General features: G+C 38.9%; 5 protein-coding genes and 1 pseudogene across 5 annotated transcripts; 4 read left to right on the top strand and 2 right to left on the bottom strand.

The window, feature by feature from the left end:
• Positions 1-445: 445 nt before the first annotated feature.
• On the top strand, positions 446-1250 carry LOC148350759 (histone H1 pseudogene; annotated as a pseudogene).
• Positions 1251-1403: 153 nt separating this feature from the next.
• On the top strand, positions 1404-3687 carry LOC148350758 (histone H3). Its single transcript, XM_088355722.1, has one exon. It carries the CDS (start codon positions 2313-2315, stop codon positions 2721-2723), a length of 411 nt encoding a protein of 136 aa, XP_088211848.1. The 5' UTR covers positions 1404-2312; the 3' UTR covers positions 2724-3687.
• Positions 3688-5595: 1908 nt separating this feature from the next.
• On the top strand, positions 5596-6036 carry LOC148350757 (histone H2A-like). The gene has a single exon (XM_088319632.1). The coding sequence runs from the start codon at positions 5596-5598 to the stop codon at positions 5980-5982; it is 387 nt and encodes a 128-aa protein (XP_088175758.1). The 3' UTR covers positions 5983-6036.
• A 1394-nt stretch (positions 6037-7430) lies between these two features.
• On the bottom strand, positions 7431-8173 carry LOC148350756 (histone H4). The gene has a single exon (XM_088319633.1). The coding sequence runs from the start codon at positions 8162-8164 to the stop codon at positions 7853-7855; it is 312 nt and encodes a 103-aa protein (XP_088175759.1). The 5' UTR covers positions 8165-8173; the 3' UTR covers positions 7431-7852.
• A 1444-nt stretch (positions 8174-9617) lies between these two features.
• Positions 9618-10277, top strand: LOC148350755 (histone H2A-like). Its single transcript, XM_088319631.1, has 2 exons — positions 9618-9659; positions 9774-10277. The coding sequence occupies exon 2, from the start codon at positions 9785-9787 to the stop codon at positions 10169-10171; it is 387 nt and encodes a 128-aa protein (XP_088175757.1). The 5' UTR covers positions 9618-9659; positions 9774-9784; the 3' UTR covers positions 10172-10277.
• A 1039-nt stretch (positions 10278-11316) lies between these two features.
• Positions 11317-18777, bottom strand: surf2 (surfeit 2). The gene is made up of 6 exons (XM_088319630.1): positions 18560-18777; positions 18341-18492; positions 18136-18239; positions 14650-14838; positions 14454-14578; positions 11317-11420 (listed from the first exon to the last, which is right to left on the bottom strand). The coding sequence occupies exons 1-6, from the start codon at positions 18632-18634 to the stop codon at positions 11331-11333; spliced, it is 735 nt and encodes a 244-aa protein (XP_088175756.1). The 5' UTR covers positions 18635-18777; the 3' UTR covers positions 11317-11330.
• Between the last annotated feature and the right edge of the window lie 520 nt (positions 18778-19297).

Raw genomic sequence — 19297 nt, 5'->3', positions numbered from 1 at the left:
CAAAACTGTCATTTTTGCCAATTGGATGTATAGTAAAACATGTTTTGTCACATTTAAGATATTCTTTATTGCAATTTTAAACATTTTCAACATTTTAGGGGTTTGAAAACTGGGCAAAGTCTTACATCTTTGCTGCTCATGTCATCGAAGAAGTGCTATTTTGGGGCTCCATGTGGAGAAATCATACTGAAATGTAATTCAACGTCGAGAATTACTTGTTGTCTTTCACTCAATCACGTTTGTGCGTTTTATATGAATTTCTGTTTGAGTTTTAAGTGTTTAAAGAGTGCCAAGAAAACACAAGTAAAACAGCTCTGGTCACAGCCTGACTGCTTGACTCTCCACGGTTCTCATAATTGACTCTCAATGGTTCTCATGTGAGGTATAAGTACTGGCCGCGGTGACTCGCATCAGAATCTCATTCTTGAGTAAAGAAAGACACAAATAGAAACATGGCAGAAGTCGCACCAGCTCCAGCCGCCCCGGCGAAGACCACCAAGAAGAAGGCAGCATCCAAGACCAAAGCGCCTGGAGTCAGCGCCAACGATCTCATCCTTCAGGCCGTAGCCGCCTCTAAGGAACGCAACGGCGTCTCCCTGGCCGGACTCAAAAAGTACTTGTCCAGTAAGGGATACGATGTCGAGAAGAACCGTGCCCGCCTGAAGACGGTCATCAAGAACATGGTTGCCAAGGGAGCCCTCGTCCAGACCAAGGGCACCGGCGCCTCCGGTTCCTTCAAAATGAGCAAGAAGACTGATTCCAAGCCAGCCAAGAAATCTCCAGCCAAGGCCAAAAAAGCTGCCGCCAAGAAGGCCTCACCCACCAAGAAGCCCAAAACCGCCGCGGCTAAGAAAGTTGCGAAGAAGGCTGCCCCGGCAAAGAAGGCAAAGAAACCCGCAGCCAAGAGCCCCAAGAAGGCTGCGGCCAAGAAGGCCCCTGCAGCTAAGAAGGTTGCCAAAAAGGCACCTGCAGCAAAGAAGTCTCCTGCCAAGAAGGTCGCTAAGCCCAAATCTGTCAAGAAGACTGCACCCAAGAAGAAGTAAATGATTCAATATCATAACTTCTCAACCAAAGGCTCTTTTAAGAGCCACCACATCTTCTATAGAGAGTAATCCATCAATGACCCTGAACTATTATCTGAAACGGCTGCAAACAATGTACAGTAGAATATCGTTTATATCTCGTAGTAGTTGTTCATACCTAGGTTTAATGAGATGTATCGAACTTTACTAGATCATCTCATGCTTATATCTATATCTATCTATCTATATATATATATATATATATATATATATATATATATATATATATATATATATAGAATCAATTGGTCATTTTACAACAAATATCCATACTTTTGGTTGTCGAACTATAATCCGTAGAGTGAAAATACTATGATTGAACGAATACATACTGAATAGTCCCATTTTTCTTCGTAGGAAACCAGAACCATATAATGTACATCCTATAGGACCATGTTGCACATTACAGCACTCAACTATATTTTATTCGGTATAGACAGGTGCAGAATATAATACACCGTGCTTTATTATTTATGAAACTACTAATTGTTATATTTTCGCTGAGAAGAAAAATGTAATCTCAAATGTGTAATGTTAAATCTTATGTCAGATTTGAACGTTTTATCAGTCAACTTTTTTCTGAAAATATAACTGGAATTGTGTAGCCATACCGTACCTGCGCCAATCATTTTTGTGATTTTAGAATTATTCAATATATAACAAATGCTTCCTTTTTAAAATAAATAATTAATCACATGTTGTTAAAATGCACCAATCCACTGGTTGGATTATCTATACTGTTTCTCTATTTAATTTATGAAATTGACCAAAGTAGACGTGTAAACTCCCCTAATTTAGTAAACCAGTTTTTGAACTAGGTGCAAAATTGTGTAAAGTAAATGTTATATGTCAAAAATCATCTCATTCACTCAAAAAATTCTAAAGTTTTATTCCGGGCTACCACCACGAACGAGTCACAGTGCCATAAAGAATAACCCTTCATACGTGTTTTTATTTTTTAATTTACAACGAATATTTTAGCAAGCAATTCGAGCTGCGTGAGAAACTGAAAAGTGCTTAAAAATGTCATGTATTTGAAAACGAACGCGTGTTGACCCAGTTCCCTTTGCAAGCCGTTTGGCCAGTCGAGGTCGACGCTGATTGGTTTCTGTCATCCAATGATTAAATTCGTTTTGCGCGGTCGCTGCTTAAATGGACCAATCAGCGCTTTCTCGCCTGCATAAATTCCGGAGCGGGCTAACGGGCTGACATTCGAAATTCTCGATCACAATGGCAAGAACCAAGCAAACCGCCCGTAAATCCACCGGTGGCAAAGCCCCGAGGAAGCAGCTGGCCACCAAGGCGGCTCGCAAGAGCGCCCCGGCCACCGGAGGAGTGAAGAAGCCTCACCGTTACAGGCCAGGCACAGTCGCTCTGCGTGAGATCCGTCGTTACCAGAAGTCCACCGAACTCCTGATCCGCAAGCTCCCTTTCCAGCGTCTGGTTAGAGAAATCGCTCAAGATTTCAAGACCGACTTGCGCTTCCAGAGTTCCGCTGTTATGGCTCTGCAAGAGTCCAGCGAGGCTTACTTGGTGGGCTTGTTCGAGGACACCAACTTGTGCGCCATCCACGCTAAGAGAGTCACCATCATGCCCAAAGACATCCAGCTGGCCCGTAGAATCCGCGGAGAGCGTGCATAAATACCAATACTGATACATCCAACCAACGGCTCTTTTAAGAGCCACTTCAAATTCTGCTAAAAGATGATTTCCACCTGCATCAAATTACAGTGATGCTGAGTTCCTTTCACTGACAAAACAAACTACTGCTTCATTTCCAACCACATTAAATCTGTGACGTTATCAACTATTCCTAGTACAATTATCTTCAGTAGAGCGGAACTAATTTACCGTACCACGTTTTTCTATTTTTTTTTTCCTCTGGAAATCCGTTTTCTCCAAGGTATCGGACTCTCGAGAACGTTTAGGATTTATCAACTTATTGCAGCCTTCTCGAGTTTTTTTTTTCCATTTTCCTCGTCTTGAGGTTTTAGTTTTCCCTTGTCCTTATGCGGGTTTTAGATCAGGGGATGGTGTAATAGTCCGGTTTGCAATAATGTGATCCGTGCAGCCCTGGCTTAGAGACTTGATGAGGGGCTATACAAATAAACGTTTATTGTACATTTTCAAGGCCTATTTTGTCAACGTGAACTCTGATGGGTTGTCGTTGCATGGGACCCACGTAATTGAGTGAAAGGGAGTTAATGGATGCTTTTGACGGTGTCTATTAGCTGATGTAACAGAGTTGAAATTAGAGGGTGTTTTGTTTTTAATTTTCACAAACTGTTTTAATGCATTACTGTTAAAACTGGTATAGCATTCATTTGTTGGCATGGGCGTGTGCGACAGTCTTTCTCGTTTGGCATTTTGTGAGCTTCTGCGCTTGCCGTACCTTCAGCTATATCAACTCGTGCTGAAGGTAAGCCGTGGCCAACATCAGTCGGAAAAAATGTTAATATTTTGATAAATATAGGAGTTGTTAGTTGTGCTAAATGATGCACTAATTAAAAGTAAAGTAATGCAGCTTGAAACGACGATGTTGAGTTTTTGTATTTTTGTTTCTATTAATGTCTTCGATGTATGCAGTCAGACGCCCTGACTTCATTGTATTGTTTATGGAATCCAGGCAATAAACCAAGTGACTGAACCCTTGTGTCGCACATTATTGAGGGTCGTTATACTTGCATACTTTTCATGGTAGTTCTCACCGGTTGGATTTTAAAGTAACTACATCCCCTCAAGTTTCGTGCAAATGCTTTTTGTATGTTCTCTCGCAGTATGCCTTCGTTCACTTTGAATAGTAGAGCACATTATAACTTAAAAATAATTTGGCTTTATCAATAATTGAAATAGTTTTAGATACCTTGATGTGTTTTCCAATTTAATTTACTGTCTAGGGCAGACCTGGGCACTCCGGTCCTGGAGGGCCGTATGTTCTGCATGATTTTTGAGGTTTTTCTGATCCAATACAGGTGATTCCAATCACCAGTATCGTTAACGAGCACTTGCTAGCTTGCTAACGAGGTTATAATTTGTATCACCTGAGTTAAAGAAGAGCAAACTTCAAAATCTGGCAGGACGTATGGCCCTCCAGGACCGGAGTGCCCAGGTCTGGTCTAGGGCATGCAGAACTGCGACGCAGTGGTTAGCGCCTGTGCGTCACAGTTCTGAGGATGTGAGATCAAACCTTCCTGTGTGGAGTTTGCATGTTCTCCCTGTGCTTGTGTGAGTTTCCTCCTAGATTCAAAAAACATGCATGTCGGGTTAATTGGCCAGTCCAAATTGTCTATGTGTAAATGAGCGAGTTGTATGTTTCTCTGTGCTCTGCGACTGGTCGGCAACCAGTTCAGGGTGCCCACTGCCCGAAGTTAGCTGAGATGGGCTCCAGCAACCCCTGCGACCCTACTGAGGATAAGCGGTGCAGATAATGGATGGATGGAATTTACGGTCTATTTTGATTCCTGAAAAAATAATTTCTGATACAATTTCTATGGCAACTTCATCCTTTTTCACCGCTAGGTCTAGATTTGCATTGTGATAACCAAAGAAAATCACTTTAGTTTTGTTTCAATTTAAAGATCATTTATTTCTCTCCAGCCATGTTTTAGGGTAATTAGATCAAAAGATAATATTTGTTAGTAGATTGGTATATTTATTGAATAGAAAGTGTTAGTGTCACCTGCAAATATGACTAATTTTAATAGTTTGGAAACATTAAATATATTGTTTATATATACATTGAAAATCTTTGGACCCAGGACCCTGTGGTACGCCACAAAAAAAATCCAAGTATCTAGATGTCAACTCTCCCATTTGTACATATTGTTGCCTCCCAGTCAAATAGCTTTCCATCCATCCCATGCCGTTCCATTTCTTTTATGATTAATATCAAATGCTTTTTTAGATCAATAAATATCCCAGTATCTCTTCTTTTCTATGCTACTGGTAATTTCTCCATTGACTTTCATAAATTAATGTATGCTTATCTATACATTTCTCCAGTCTATTAATATAAAGTGTCTCAAATATTTTGGAGAACTGAAGAAGCGGAGACACCGGCCTGTAATGTGTGGAGATGTTTTTGTTTCAACTTTTGTGCATTGGTATTACTTTTGCTATTTTCATTTTATTTGGAAATTTCCCTGTTAGAAATGATAAATTACAGATGTAGGTTAGTGGTTTCACAGTGGCATGTATAATTTGCTTAACTAATACCAGATCTATGTCAATACAATCAGGAGATGTTTAATGTTTACAATTGTTTACCAGGTCGAGTTTCACGATCCTCTCAGTGAAAAAAAAATCACTGTTAAAAGATCTGGTCAAATTGTATACCGTTCCGCAAAAAAAAAATAACTCAACGTTAACCGAAAGTAGAGGGGACTTCTACTTTCTGCTGATTGGACAACCGTTTCTCTACAGCGAGACGCCAATCAGCGAGCAGCAGTTGTATGTATAAAGAGCCCACTGAGCTGCAGCACTCCATTCAAGTTCCTGTACTAGAAAAAACAAAATGTCTGGACGTGGCAAAACCGGCGGTAAGGCTAGGGCTAAGGCCAAGACTCGCTCATCCCGTGCTGGGCTCCAGTTCCCAGTCGGCCGTGTGCACAGGCTCCTTCGCAAGGGCAACTACGCGCAGCGCGTCGGTGCCGGAGCACCAGTCTACTTGGCGGCCGTGCTCGAGTACCTGACCGCTGAGATCTTGGAGTTGGCCGGTAACGCAGCCCGCGATAACAAGAAAACCAGGATTATCCCTCGCCATCTCCAATTGGCTGTCCGCAACGACGAAGAGTTGAACAAACTCCTGGGCGGAGTGACCATTGCTCAGGGCGGTGTGTTGCCCAACATCCAGGCTGTGCTTCTGCCCAAGAAGACCGAAAAGGCTGCCAAGTCCAAGTAAAGCCTGTTTGAACATCATGTCAACCCCACAACGGCTCTTTTAAGAGCCACCCAATTTCCTCTTGAGAGCCACATTTTCACTTCAAGTAATGCAACAGTTTTATAAATGCAGACTAATTACTAATGGTTCATATTAGTCCTCAAGCAAGCGACGTGTAATTGAAACCAGTTTAGATTCAATGTCGAATTGCCAACGTTATTACTTAATCAGGTTATTTTAAGGTTGGGTGGATTTCTAACTCAAATTGTTCTCATATGTAACCATCCTCAACTCTGCAAAATGAAACAAGTTACCATGCTTTACCAGTGAAAATCAAAGAAAGGCAACATCGTGACATTAAGTCAACAGTGTACGAGTCAAAACGACAATGAGGAATGAAGCCACAAACTGGCCTCCTATGCAATCACCCTGAATTAACCTTATAAATGTACTGGATATGGTAACCATTTATGACTTATTCTAATGATGAATCAAGATTTCAAATACATTCATTATTTGTATGTTCTAATGCCATCTCATCCATAAAAAAAGTAATTTTAATTTCATGCACTGATGTATGCCCTATACTGTATATCTAGTCAAATGTATTTGTATAGCCCTTAATCACAAGATGTCTCTAAGGACTGCACAGGTTACAATTACACAGTCCACTGATTTTAAGCCAACATGCAGGCGAGTAAAAACCTTGAATGGACTTCAAAAGTGGTAATCCCCCTTCCAGGATACAATGGATTTTGCATTAGGTGACAGTACAGAAAACGGTGAACATTAGTATGTAATGTGTTGAAATAGGTCCAGAAAGTGCATGACACTAATCACGCTTCATCGTTGTAAAAACTGTCTAGAAAGTCCATAACAGCAAGGACGCAGCTTCTCGATGCAAGCGTTAAACAGTTTTAATTTCGTTCATTTTTCAGGTCACACAATAAAACATTTCAACTAACAGGTGAGCAACGATTTTACAGTATAGACTGGGGGTCAGGAACCTTTTTGACCCAAAGAGCCATAAAAGCAAAAATTGTTTTAAAAAGAAATTGAGGGCCACATTATATACTGGAAAAAAAACAACCTGCCAAACACGCTCTCTAGACAAAAGCTAATTCTTCAGCACATTTTATTCACTGTGTGTCATTTGATTTAATCAAATGTATGAAATGATAATCCAAAATCCTGTGTCCCAAATCAATTTAATATATACCATTTACAATTTGTCTTCCACCTTCAGTTAAGAGTGTTGAGGTATTTTTTTCTATGAAATGTGTCCTTATCGGTTTCAAAACAATGTGCATGCAAAGTTCTTCTGTAAAAATGTCCCAAATTACTGCAAACGATGAGCATATTGTCATATTTACTTTCGGCGTAGACTGCACCAAGCGGGGGAGAGAGAAGGAGGTGCCTTGCGTTGTGTACAGGGATACGTCCACCTGTACTGCTCACCCAATCAGTCGTTTGCCAGCTTTTTTACTAATCAGTTTAAATGGTTTCTTATCAAACTTCCGCTTCAGCTTTATGTGGACCAAAATCGGGATGAGATCACTTGACTTTGGAACGCCAGAGATGTGCAATAACATTTTATTTCGGAGCCATACGTACTCATGAAGAGCCATAGGTTCCCTACCCCTGGTATAGACGAACTTCAAGTAATTGTCTAAAGATCCAGATATCTTTTAGACTGAATGTAGTATGATGACGACAATGTGTTTCGCCAACCATGTGCGCAAAACCTCTGCGAAGTTTTTGGTCACGTATTCGAGTTGAGCAGTTCCCTACAATATATTTGGGAGTATCAACTTGTTGACGGAATAAGTCTCTCAGGAGAAGGTGAGCGGCCCTTAAAAGGACCTTTGGTTGGTTGAGAGATTGTGAACATTTAACCGCCGAAACCATACAGGGTGCGTCCTTGCCTCTTGAGGGCATAGACCACATCCATAGCGGTCACGGTCTTTCTCTTGGCGTGCTCAGTGTAGGTGACGGCATCACGGATAACATTCTCCAGGAACACTTTGAGCACCCCGCGAGTCTCCTCATAGATGAGACCGGAGATACGCTTCACCCCACCGCGACGAGCCAGACGACGAATGGCGGGCTTGGTAATGCCCTGGATGTTATCACGCAGGACTTTACGGTGACGCTTGGCACCCCCTTTGCCCAGGCCTTTGCCTCCTTTGCCGCGTCCAGACATGATAGAAATGTAGTTTCCTCGTAGTTAAAACAAGAAGTGGTTGATAGCGAGAGCCCGATGTATATATTATCAGACTGCGGACCTGAAAGAGGAGAGTATACGCTGCTTTTGGTGGGGGTTGGGCAAGCCCAGGGATGGGCGCCAGTATCGGCTCCTCCCCGTAAACGATCTTGTCTGCAATGCAGTGTACATTTAGTTGTAAAATCTTAATAGCTATTTTCAAATCCCAATATTATTGATATGCTGCAACAAATGTTTTTTTGAAAACAGTACTTGGGATTTATGACATTATTTTGTCGTGATTACGTTACTTCACTTGTATTAGTCAAAAGTGGGCTTAAGTGCGAATGTGGGGTCTATCACTTTTCTTCTTTTGGTGAAATACTCAATAAGAAATTCAGCTCATGACATGTAATCAGCTCAGGCATGCCATCAGCATTAAGTAAGGCCCCGCTTGCATCCCTTTAAAATAGTTGAAATTAACTTCCTCGGGCAAATGTTGACTCGTCTGGGTAAGATTTCCCTAAGGATGACAATGTTGTAGTCAGAAGCATAGTGTTCTATTCAACTGTGGGACTCCTTTAAGGTTTAATTTTGGAATAGACAATAGACAGCCCCTTTTCCATATGAAGGGTGGTACTGTATAGTGCATCAGCCTAGGCATTTGTGAACTCCTGCATACAATGCTTGGTTTATGCCCAGAATATTCTGTGAATAAAAAATCATTAGGAAAAACGGTCCTTTTTTTAACCCTACCTAACTGCTACTGAAATCAAAGCAATGAAATTATTCCCACCCCTTTAGACTCTGTAACTGAAGCAAACAATACTCATTGGATGAGTTACTCTTAAAATAGTTCAGCCATTAACTAACCAAAATACCTTACAAAGTCAGTCAACGGTGAGTGTGGTCCATATTTTAGTACAAAATTGAATATAGTGGAGATAATCTTGAAAGGTTCACCTGGACTTCAGCCAGGTTCTCTCATCTCAGATGCTCGCTATCAAAGAAATAAGAACCGGGAGACGACTATGAAACCTATACCAGAAAAAGGACGACGCCAACCCACGCAAAGGGGATGACAAGGCCTCAAGGTGACGATGTGAGACTCAGTGGTCTTAGCTGGTTTAAACTGAAGAGTGTGCCTAACAAGGTTTGGATATAAGAACGCCAGGCAAGGATAAATCACAGCGACCTAACGGCATAGCTCAAGTCGTCTGTCTCATATCAGAGAGGCCGAACCTAAAACCTCAGAATAAATGCAAAAGACAATTAAAATAAAATTAAGTAAACCAAATTCCATAAACAATTGGCGTTTTTGATGTTTCACTTACAATATTCGTATCATATGTGCAAGTTTGTTTTATCCTCTTTACTGCGTATGGGGAGTGGGTACTCTGACAAGCTTCTGCTGATTGGTGCGCTGCACCTCCGCCAAAAGACTCGCAGCCGATTGATGGAGCAGGCCGCCAGAATTCAAACCTCCCCCTCCTTGGTGAGCCTCGTTCCTGGTTGGCCAGACTCAGGGCTCCCGCGCATTTTGCAGCTATTAAGTAAGGACTTGAGGTGCTAACGAGTACAAATCCATTTGTTGCTAAATCTCTGACAGAAGGAACCAAAATGAGTGGCAGAGGAAAAACCGGAGGCAAGGCCAGAGCTAAGGCCAAGACACGTTCATCCCGTGCTGGGCTTCAGTTCCCAGTCGGTCGTGTACATAGGCTCCTTCGCAAGGGCAACTACGCACAGCGCGTCGGTGCTGGAGCACCCGTCTACTTGGCGGCAGTGCTCGAGTACCTGACCGCTGAGATCCTGGAGTTGGCCGGTAACGCAGCCCGCGATAACAAGAAAACCAGGATCATCCCTCGCCATCTTCAGTTGGCTGTCCGCAACGACGAAGAGTTGAACAAACTCCTGGGCGGAGTGACCATTGCTCAGGGCGGTGTGTTGCCCAACATCCAGGCTGTGCTTCTGCCCAAGAAGACCGAAAAGGCTGCCAAGTCCAAGTAAAGCCTGTTAGGACATGTCAACCCCACAACGGCTCTTTTAAGAGCCACCCAATTTCCTCTTGAGAGCAACATTTTCACTTGAATGAATTACCACTTTATTCACACATCAAAATAATAACCAATAACTCAAACACAAAATAACGTTACATAATGTGTTCGAAAAGGGGTAGTAAGAAGCAAATGCTTATATTACCTACCTCTTTATCTTCCCCACCAAATATAGCAATGATGTAACGATATTAATAAATTGATATGATGGCAACAATAACAAAGTTAACTGGAAGCCCTATTCCCAATCTCCCGCAGCACTAATACCCCACCTCTATTCTGCCAAGAATTTTCCTGTGTATCTAAACTGGAACAAGTGAATAGTTGGACACCGTTTGATCTCGTCTTGCAATCCATTCCAAAGCTTGACTCCACACAAATACTTTTCTTAGTGGTTCTCACCTTTGGAATTATGAATTCACTACAGCCCCATAAATTATAATTTCCCTCTTTCCGAATGAATAGTTTACAGATGTTTTCTGGCACTATGTTTTTTTCTGACCTTAAATAGCAGTTGTGCAGTGAAAATTTTTACTAAATAAACTAATTTAAATAATTTGGACTGCAGGAATAAAATATTAGTATGATCCCGTTATCCTACCCTGTGTATGGTTCTAATTGCACGTTTTTGGAGGATACAAAGGGGCTGTAGTGAACTTTTGTAACTATTGCCCGAGACTTCTGCACACAATGTTAAGTATGGAAGAACTAGAGAACAATGTCATAATACAATGCACTATAGTTAAAAAAACTTCAAGTAACGCAGCAGTTTTACAAATGAAGACCAATTACAAACGGTTCCAATTCGTCCTCGAGCAAGCGACTTGTAACTAAAACAATCTCAGAATACCCCCTCTGTGGGAAATGTCGGGTAGCAATGGTGCAATAAAATACATACTGCGAGAGGCAGAAAAAACTAAGATATGCTCATTTAATATATCCTACATACAATTAAAAATGAGATGTCTGTTGATGCCCTTCAATTTTTCTGACTAGCAAAATAAGACTATTGAATTCAAAGAAGTTAAACAAAATTTCTTAAAGAAATGTGTAGGACTTTATCTTTTTAAATTGTACACAATAATGAATAAAAGCAAATGTTTCTGCAATTTTTATTTACCGTTCCTTACTTTCACAGATTTTTTATGACCTTTCATTTTGTTGTTTTTGAATTTCTTCTTTAAGCCGTCCCCACCCTGGACCTAAAAGAAAACAAATGTTTTGTTGGACAATCTATTAACTCATAATGTTAACGAAAACAATAAACAATTCTTTCTTTACAATAAACGAGAAAAGCGACTCAACACCAATGCAATACTTTTGTCTATGTTTGTGCTGTCAAAGTACTAAATTCTAATACCAGGGTTAAAGTTTAACTCATTTATTTCAGGCTCAACTGTTTACCTCAAATGCACCAGACATTCCAAATATTTTTTTAAGAATGGTAGATATTTTTCAGATGTTGGTACAGTAGTTGTATTTAAGAGCACAATTTTTAAGTTCAATGTGCAGTTTTTTTTAAGCTATGTAGCTTGCTAACATCCTACACGTAGCTATTTAGCAATCTAGATACCTATTTTTTTTTACATGGAATCGAGCTAACATTTAATCTTTTTCCGCTAATCAAGCTAAATTTTGGCCTCCTTTCTAGCTAGCCATCTAGATTTGATCTGGCTATTTAGATGTATTTCAGTCATTTAGCTAGCTAGCTAGCTCCCTTAGTTTTTTTTACCTGAGTATGAACAATACATTACAATATTATCATTGATGTAATCATATTTGGCATTTTAATTCCATGTAAACCAAATTACATGCTTACTTTTCCATCTTTAGCTTAAAATATTCGATATAGATGTTATATTTTAACATTTCTTTTTGTGCCCTGTGAGACTTTTTGTGATAAAGGGCTTTACAAATAAAGATGACTTGACTTCATAAAGTAGACAATGTTATTTCTTACGGAGAAACCACACATAAAACATGTTATTGCAAGTGTCCAGCAGATGGAACAAATGCACGATAAATGACCAAGGGACACGCTACATCATGGGTGGGCAAACTGCGGCCCATCAAACGAACATGGTCAACGTATAACAATATAAATAGTTCATAAAATACTAATACAGTAATCCCTTGGTTATCGCGGGTAATGGGGACCAAGACCACCCGCAAAAACTGAAAATCCGCAAAGTAGCGGCACCCCTTCAAAAATGCTTTAAAAAAAAACGTATACAGTACACCATATAAAATATATGAGAGAGAGAGAGATTTATGTTTTTAAAAAAAACTGTAAAATATGTTGTGTGTACACAGAATAGGACTGCGGCGAAACAACTACAAACCATTCAGAATGATTATATTAACCACTCTCAACCACATGCAGCAATCGCAGTTTTTTTCGCTTGTTAACACTACCGGTTACATATTGAAAATAAAAAAGGGAAAATGTGATATTTGATGAGTGTTTGAGAAGCGTTTTAGTCTGTGTTCATTTTAATGAAAGTGAAAGAGCTAACTTCTGACAATAACAACATACTTTAGCTAGCTGCATCGAACGGCTTTTACAACACACGAAACCACACACAATTAGCCGTGTTTAGGTAGTAAACAACTGCTCGCTTTTGGTGTAATAAAGTCCAACTTGAGATGAAATGTGACAGAAGAGAATATACCTACGTCGCAGAGTTCCTCCATGATAAACTGAGCGCCACATAAGAAGGGGGTGAGGATTTAAAGGAGGGGGGGAGCGGTAACTCACCATAATAATAATAAGAGTGTCCACACCGTGTCCTCAGTTGACATAAGATCGCGCTCAATGGCGTCAAGTCAATAAATGCTTTTATTGAGAAGATATATTTTTTAGACCCGCGAAGCTCTGAACCCGCAAAAGTGGAACCGCAAACTTGCGAGGTTCCACTGTAAATTGTTTTCTGTTGCCAAATTTGTCCCTTAGCGTGTTTACAACAAAAATACTGCACACATACTACTGCAGAACGAAATGATAATAAATCTAGTGCTTAAAAATTGAGGCCGAATATATTATTTTGCTTTCATTTTGAAAACAAAATAAAACACCATCAAAATATTGCCAAACACTACTATAGTAATACTATTATACTACTACATAAATACTACAAATACAACTACTGTAATATTACAAAAAGATTAAAAAAACTAACATACTACTATGGAAATAGTTTGGAAAAAAATAGAAACTTAACTTAGGGACGTCTGGGCTTCCCTTTTAAGACTGCTCCCCCCGCGACCCGACCCCGGATAAGCGGAAGATAATGGATGGATGGAACAGCGACTTAGAACTACTACAGAAATACTAAAAACATACAACTATAGTAATATTGCAAAATATTACTAATATACTATAACATTATACCATGGACATACTACGAAAATTTAACGACAGTAATGCTAAAATATTACTAAGCATACCACTTCAGTAATACTATACCACAGAAATACTACAAAAATACAACCATAGTAATAAAGTCAAGTCATATTTACTTTCTTGTGTACCGTTTCATCTGGAGAGACGAAAGCATGACCAACTTGGGTACCCTGGTGCCTAACTTGTTTGGGTGTTGGGGCATTTGGGTTGGCCATGGTCCAAAAATATTTTTTGTGTGTGTTTTTTGCGACTTTTTCCCTTTTTATTTTCCTTGTTTTGTATGTGTTTGTCTTGCTGTCGGTCACCCCTCTCGAGGGACATGACCAGGGTAGATGGATAGATATTTACTTGTATAGCCAGTTATCACAAAAATTCTCAAACAACTACATATACTACAAAATTCTACTATTGAAATTCTACAAAAATACAAAAAAAAAAAAAAAAAACACTACGTTTCTAAAACCTTTTATATTACCATATATTTTATATTATTATTTTGTTTTAAGTGTGAGTGTTTAAAACCAATTTGATGAAACTAATCGAGCTAAAAACTCACTAATCGAGCTAAAAATTCAGAAAATTAAAAAAAATGAATGTGTCCAGGATTGGCCCCTTGACCACATATTTCCACCTAATGCGGCCCGGGAGTCCAAATAGCTGCCGACTCTGCTTTAAGTAAATACAAAAATGAGGATTGCTTGATTTAACCCCCCCCCATTTACATAAAAATGCAATGTAATTTGCGATACATTTGGATAATAAATTACGGAAGAGTCATAGTATTTGGTAGCACAGGTTTATCTAGAATTAATGCTATAAACCTTAAACTAACCTTTTTACGTTTCTGTGCAGCAAGCGTGTCTACTTCCATATCCTCATCCGTTTGAAAGTCATCTTTTTCACATTGCTCTGCCTCCATGTTCTCCTCAGTCGAGTTATTCAAAGGGAACATAGACGCTGTAACGGGAAAAGACATTTTGTAGATGACAACACATCTAGTAAATAGTCTAGGCATGCTAGAAACAGACAGGGGTAGAGGTCACTCATGCTGTCTTCCGAATCGCTAGCGTTTTCTTCAGCGCTGGAGGTTGGTGCCCACGTTTCATTGCCATTCTTGGACCTCCTGCCTCGTTGGACCTCCGGGTCCGTCTCCTTCGGCCTTTTTTGCTGGAGTCTGATTGGTACGAAGTCGATGCCCTGCTTTACGCATTCCTCATCTTAGGAGCACAAACAGGATAGGTCAAAGACACCAAATTGAGAACATATGGAATTCTATAAAATGTGACTTTTTGAAGACAGCCAGTAACGGAAACTTCACGTTGCATCGTTTGATTGAATGACTTTGCATGTGTTGGGAGCAAAAGTATGCAAACATGGAAAATTGGGGCTAAAAGATGGCAAACAAAAAAAAGAATATTGAGCAAACTGAAAATAAAAATAATAATTACATATATATAATAATCATATTACATACATTTTATATATATATATATATATATATATATATATATATATATATATAGTGTTCCACAAAAGTGATTAAAACATGTTGCATGTGAATAGAAAACTCAATTCTAAAGGTAATTTTTGTGCTTTGAAATAAAATCAAAGTAGGGGAAAAAGTAAAAAAAAAAAAAAAAACACTTTTAGAATCACTTCAGAAGTTATTTTACATTTATTTGTATCATGTTCCACACAGATAATTTAAACATCTTGTTGGTGAATTGTAAGAATTCCTTCTGAGGTTCTTATTTGTCAACAATTTCTGTGTGTGTACTGATGAGTACTCTTTTGAAAAAATATTGTGAATTTAAGAATTTAACTTCTGTGCTTTCCAGGTCAATCAATTTTCGAGGAATCATAAGTTTGTATATACTAAAATAACTAGGGTCCATGTCTATTGTCTTGAGAACTACAAAAAATATATAATGCAGAAGTTGGATTAAATGTCACATTAGACAATCTACAGACACTACCCTACTTATGACCATTTGAGTTGCGGGATGTCGAAAAATACCCGGACATTGCTGTAAGTTATCTTTTTTATTGTGTGCGTCTTTTTCCGAGTACAGGAAAGTACTGTGGTGCTTCTTTCCGTCGCTACCGGCGTTTGGCGCTGTGAGATGTCACCCAGCATCCACCCGGAAGTAAAAAAATCTGCTTCCTCTTTCCAGTTCGTATATAAACATACAGTGCTACGTATACTGAATCTCCAGCGCACTCAGAACGTTGATATTTTTAATATTTAATATATCGTGCAACCATTCAACATGGTTGGCGTAAACAAGAGGCGAACAGTTTCTTTTGAAACAAAAGTGGAATAAGAAAGCTCAATGCAGTTGAGAAAATGGTCGGAAAACTTTTTGGCCACTTTTTACCACGGAGGAGGACCTCTTGAAGCACATATTTCAAAAGTAAGTTACACTTAACTTTATTTATGTTTTTAGAGCATATTATTTCATGAAATGTTGATTTTTTTGGGGGGACAAAACAATACAGGTTCCTTATACAAGCCTTAAACATACAAAATATATCACTGAAGCAACTTACAAAGTCAGGCAGCGTCTGTACACAATTAGCGCACCTCATTTGAAATAACGGCCTGCATAATCATATATTAAAGGTAATGTATTTATATATATTTATATATATATATATATATACACACTGTATAGATATATTATAGGTCATGTTTTTAAACATATACAGTAGGACCTCGGTTATCGCGGTTAATGGGGACCAAAACCACCCGCGATAAGTGAAAATCCGCGAAGTAGCGGCGCACCTTAAAAAATTATATATATTTTATTCTATTATTATTATTTTTTTAGACCTGCGAAGCTCTGAACCTGCGAACGTGGAACCATGCAGTAGCGACGCCCCTTCAAAAATGCGTAAAAAACAAAATATATTTTTAAAATTATTTTATTTTATTATTATTATTTTTTAGACCTGCGAAGCTCTGAACCCGCGAACGTGGAACCACAAAGTAGCGACGCCCTTTCAAAAATGCTTTGAAAAAAAAAAAATAATAAAAAAATATTATTATTATTTTTTAGGCCCGCGAAGCTCTGAACCCGCGAACATGGAAACGCGAAGTAGCGAGGTCCCACTGTGTGTATATATATATATATATATATATATATATATATATATATATATATATATATAAATTTTTTTTAGCATTTTTGAAGGGGTGTCGCTACTTCGTGGTTACACGTTCGCGGATTCAGAGCGTTGCGGGTCTAAAAAATAATAATAATTAAATAAAAATGTATATATAAATATATATATATATAAATATATATATATATATATATTTTTTTTTTTAAGTTGTTTTTAGAACCTCTTAATGGGATTTTTGCACCATACACCATGAACCAATAATTTTGTGTGCCCCAAAACGTAGCAAATGGAAACGTTTAAAATGCTGGTCTGTCATTGGTTTGCGTCACAGCATCATGGAGATTTTTTGGGGGGTTTGAACAATTTTATTGACACTAATAACAGCAAATAAACAGTGTGAGATTCTAACATTTTTTCTCGACAATACCGATATGCTATTTGCTGTACTTCCTCCCAAAAAGGCAATCTTTTATTCGGTTCAGAACCTTGAGTGCTTTGATGACTTTGCAAGTTGGTGGTACACGATGTATTGTTTATTCTGTATTTTTTGACTCACTTTGGGTCCCAAGCCTTCCAGTGATGCAACAGGGAGATGCAAAAACATGATATCCATGGAAGACATTTGGGGTTTTGAGGAAAAACAAAAAAGACGTGTGGGGGGTTTGGGGTTTTTAAGGGTTATTGTTCTATCTTCATTATTCATTATCCATTATCCGTTATCGGTCAGTTCATAATACGCTACAAAGCCTAGGAGCCGGGACACTTACTCTCAGCCAAAAGGCTAAGCTAAGGTCCTAGCCCTAAAGCCTTGCTGCGATCATTGCGAATGCACCGTTCCCGGAGGTACTGCAATACTGGGCCGATGCGTGGAGTGGACAGAGCAAGCTCTTAGACGTGTATCACTACTTTTACTATGTCGTATGGCTGTAACCAATAAACAAAACTAAGGAGGCAACAACATATCTTAAGGGCATGGAAATCCTTGCAAGTGGAAGTGTTAAATTCAGTTTTATTTTTCTCTGCTGTCGCCATCTTCTCTACCTCTGCATCTGCCTGATACTCTCCTTAACCAGCTCACGTTACTTCACATCAAAGGTAAGTAAAACATCTATTTGTAAACATCTAAACGCCTTTGTGTTATAAAATCCTATACAATTGTAACACACGAGTAGTGGACATTCTTAAGTATTTATCGGTGCTTCAATGGGTTAAGAACCTGTTAGCTAGGCTTTACCACTATTCGGCAGTTTCACTTGGTGATCCCCACCTCAGAACTGATCAAAGCTGTATCCCGTGGGTTTATTATATTATTTACTTCTAGTAGTTAAATTGGAAGTTTATATAATTAGAGTAAATCATGCATTGAGGAAAAACAGTAAGACACTTACATTTGGCAAGAGCCGTTTTGAAGCGTTTCCCGTTGATGTGTTTCAATACATGGTGCGGCTGTCTGTTCAAATGTCTGAGAGTCAGCTTGCAGAAGAGCTGATTTCTGAAACACAACAAGATCAGTATGATTTACTCATGTCAATTTTGCAGTTTATTATGAGGCAAACCACGTGACAATCAATAGAAACGTACGATTTCCCTTACGGTTGTTTTGAGCTTGGCACAATATGACATTCATACTGAGTGTAGTTAAACTCTGCTTGGGCGCTCAGCTTCTGATACTTTTTCCCTTTGGTGAAGTTCTGCAGCTCCTCCAAGTTACATGGAAACTCGTGGCCGTTCAATGTGCACTTGACCTGAAACCATATCAATTGGTCTTTCGTTTTTGCTCCACATTCTTTTTTACGTGACATGCTTGCTCACCTTTTTGCTATCAGTCAGCTCAAGAAAAGGGTTCTTGAGGAGGAAAGCTTTCACATCTGCAGGCAATTCCTCCATAGCTGTAATTTCTCCCTTGACTCAAAATGATCCGATATTTGTTTTGCAATACAGTATGTGGCTTCGCAAGGAGGACAGGAAGTCGCACGTGCTCGGCCGCGCATCGATGACATCATCTAGATGCGACAGCTTTGACATTTCATGCAGTGTGACGTCAGTGAAGAATTTCAATTTATAAATTTATGTGTGACAGTTTTTTTAATCTAAAAAACAACAACAAAAATATAACAAATGAATCATTTTTTGTTTAAGTCTTTTAATTTGATGAACAATCTCAATGTATACATTATGTAAATTGTACATAAAAATACATCACTTGTGTTTAGTTGAACGTGTCCTATTTTTATTTTACGCAATTCTGCAGTGTTTCGTGTTCCCTCAAAAATTGTTGATTTTGTATTGTTGGTTTTCTCATGCCATTTTGTATGCCATGTTAAACATATTTATATATGCATTCCGGCAAGGTTAAAATAACAGTGTAGCACTGATTTTATTTGAAGGTACAGTACTGTGATTCTTATTTTTCGCCCAAATAGACACATTTCGTTTTTTTCAGTCAGGTGACGGTAATCGAAGATGTGAAGTAAAGCTCAAACACATCCTTTGTTCATACACGTTGAGTCAGTCAGGATGAAGAAAGATGGAGCTTACACATACAAAATG

This window comes from Urocampus carinirostris, chromosome 16 (assembly GCF_059441175.1).
Source record: "Urocampus carinirostris isolate Australia breed hairy pipefish chromosome 16, RoL_Ucar_1.0, whole genome shotgun sequence".
NCBI lineage: Eukaryota > Metazoa > Chordata > Actinopteri > Syngnathiformes > Syngnathidae > Urocampus > Urocampus carinirostris.
The sequence above is the reverse complement of the archived record's forward strand: the minus strand, read 5'-3'. Positions and strand labels throughout refer to the sequence as shown.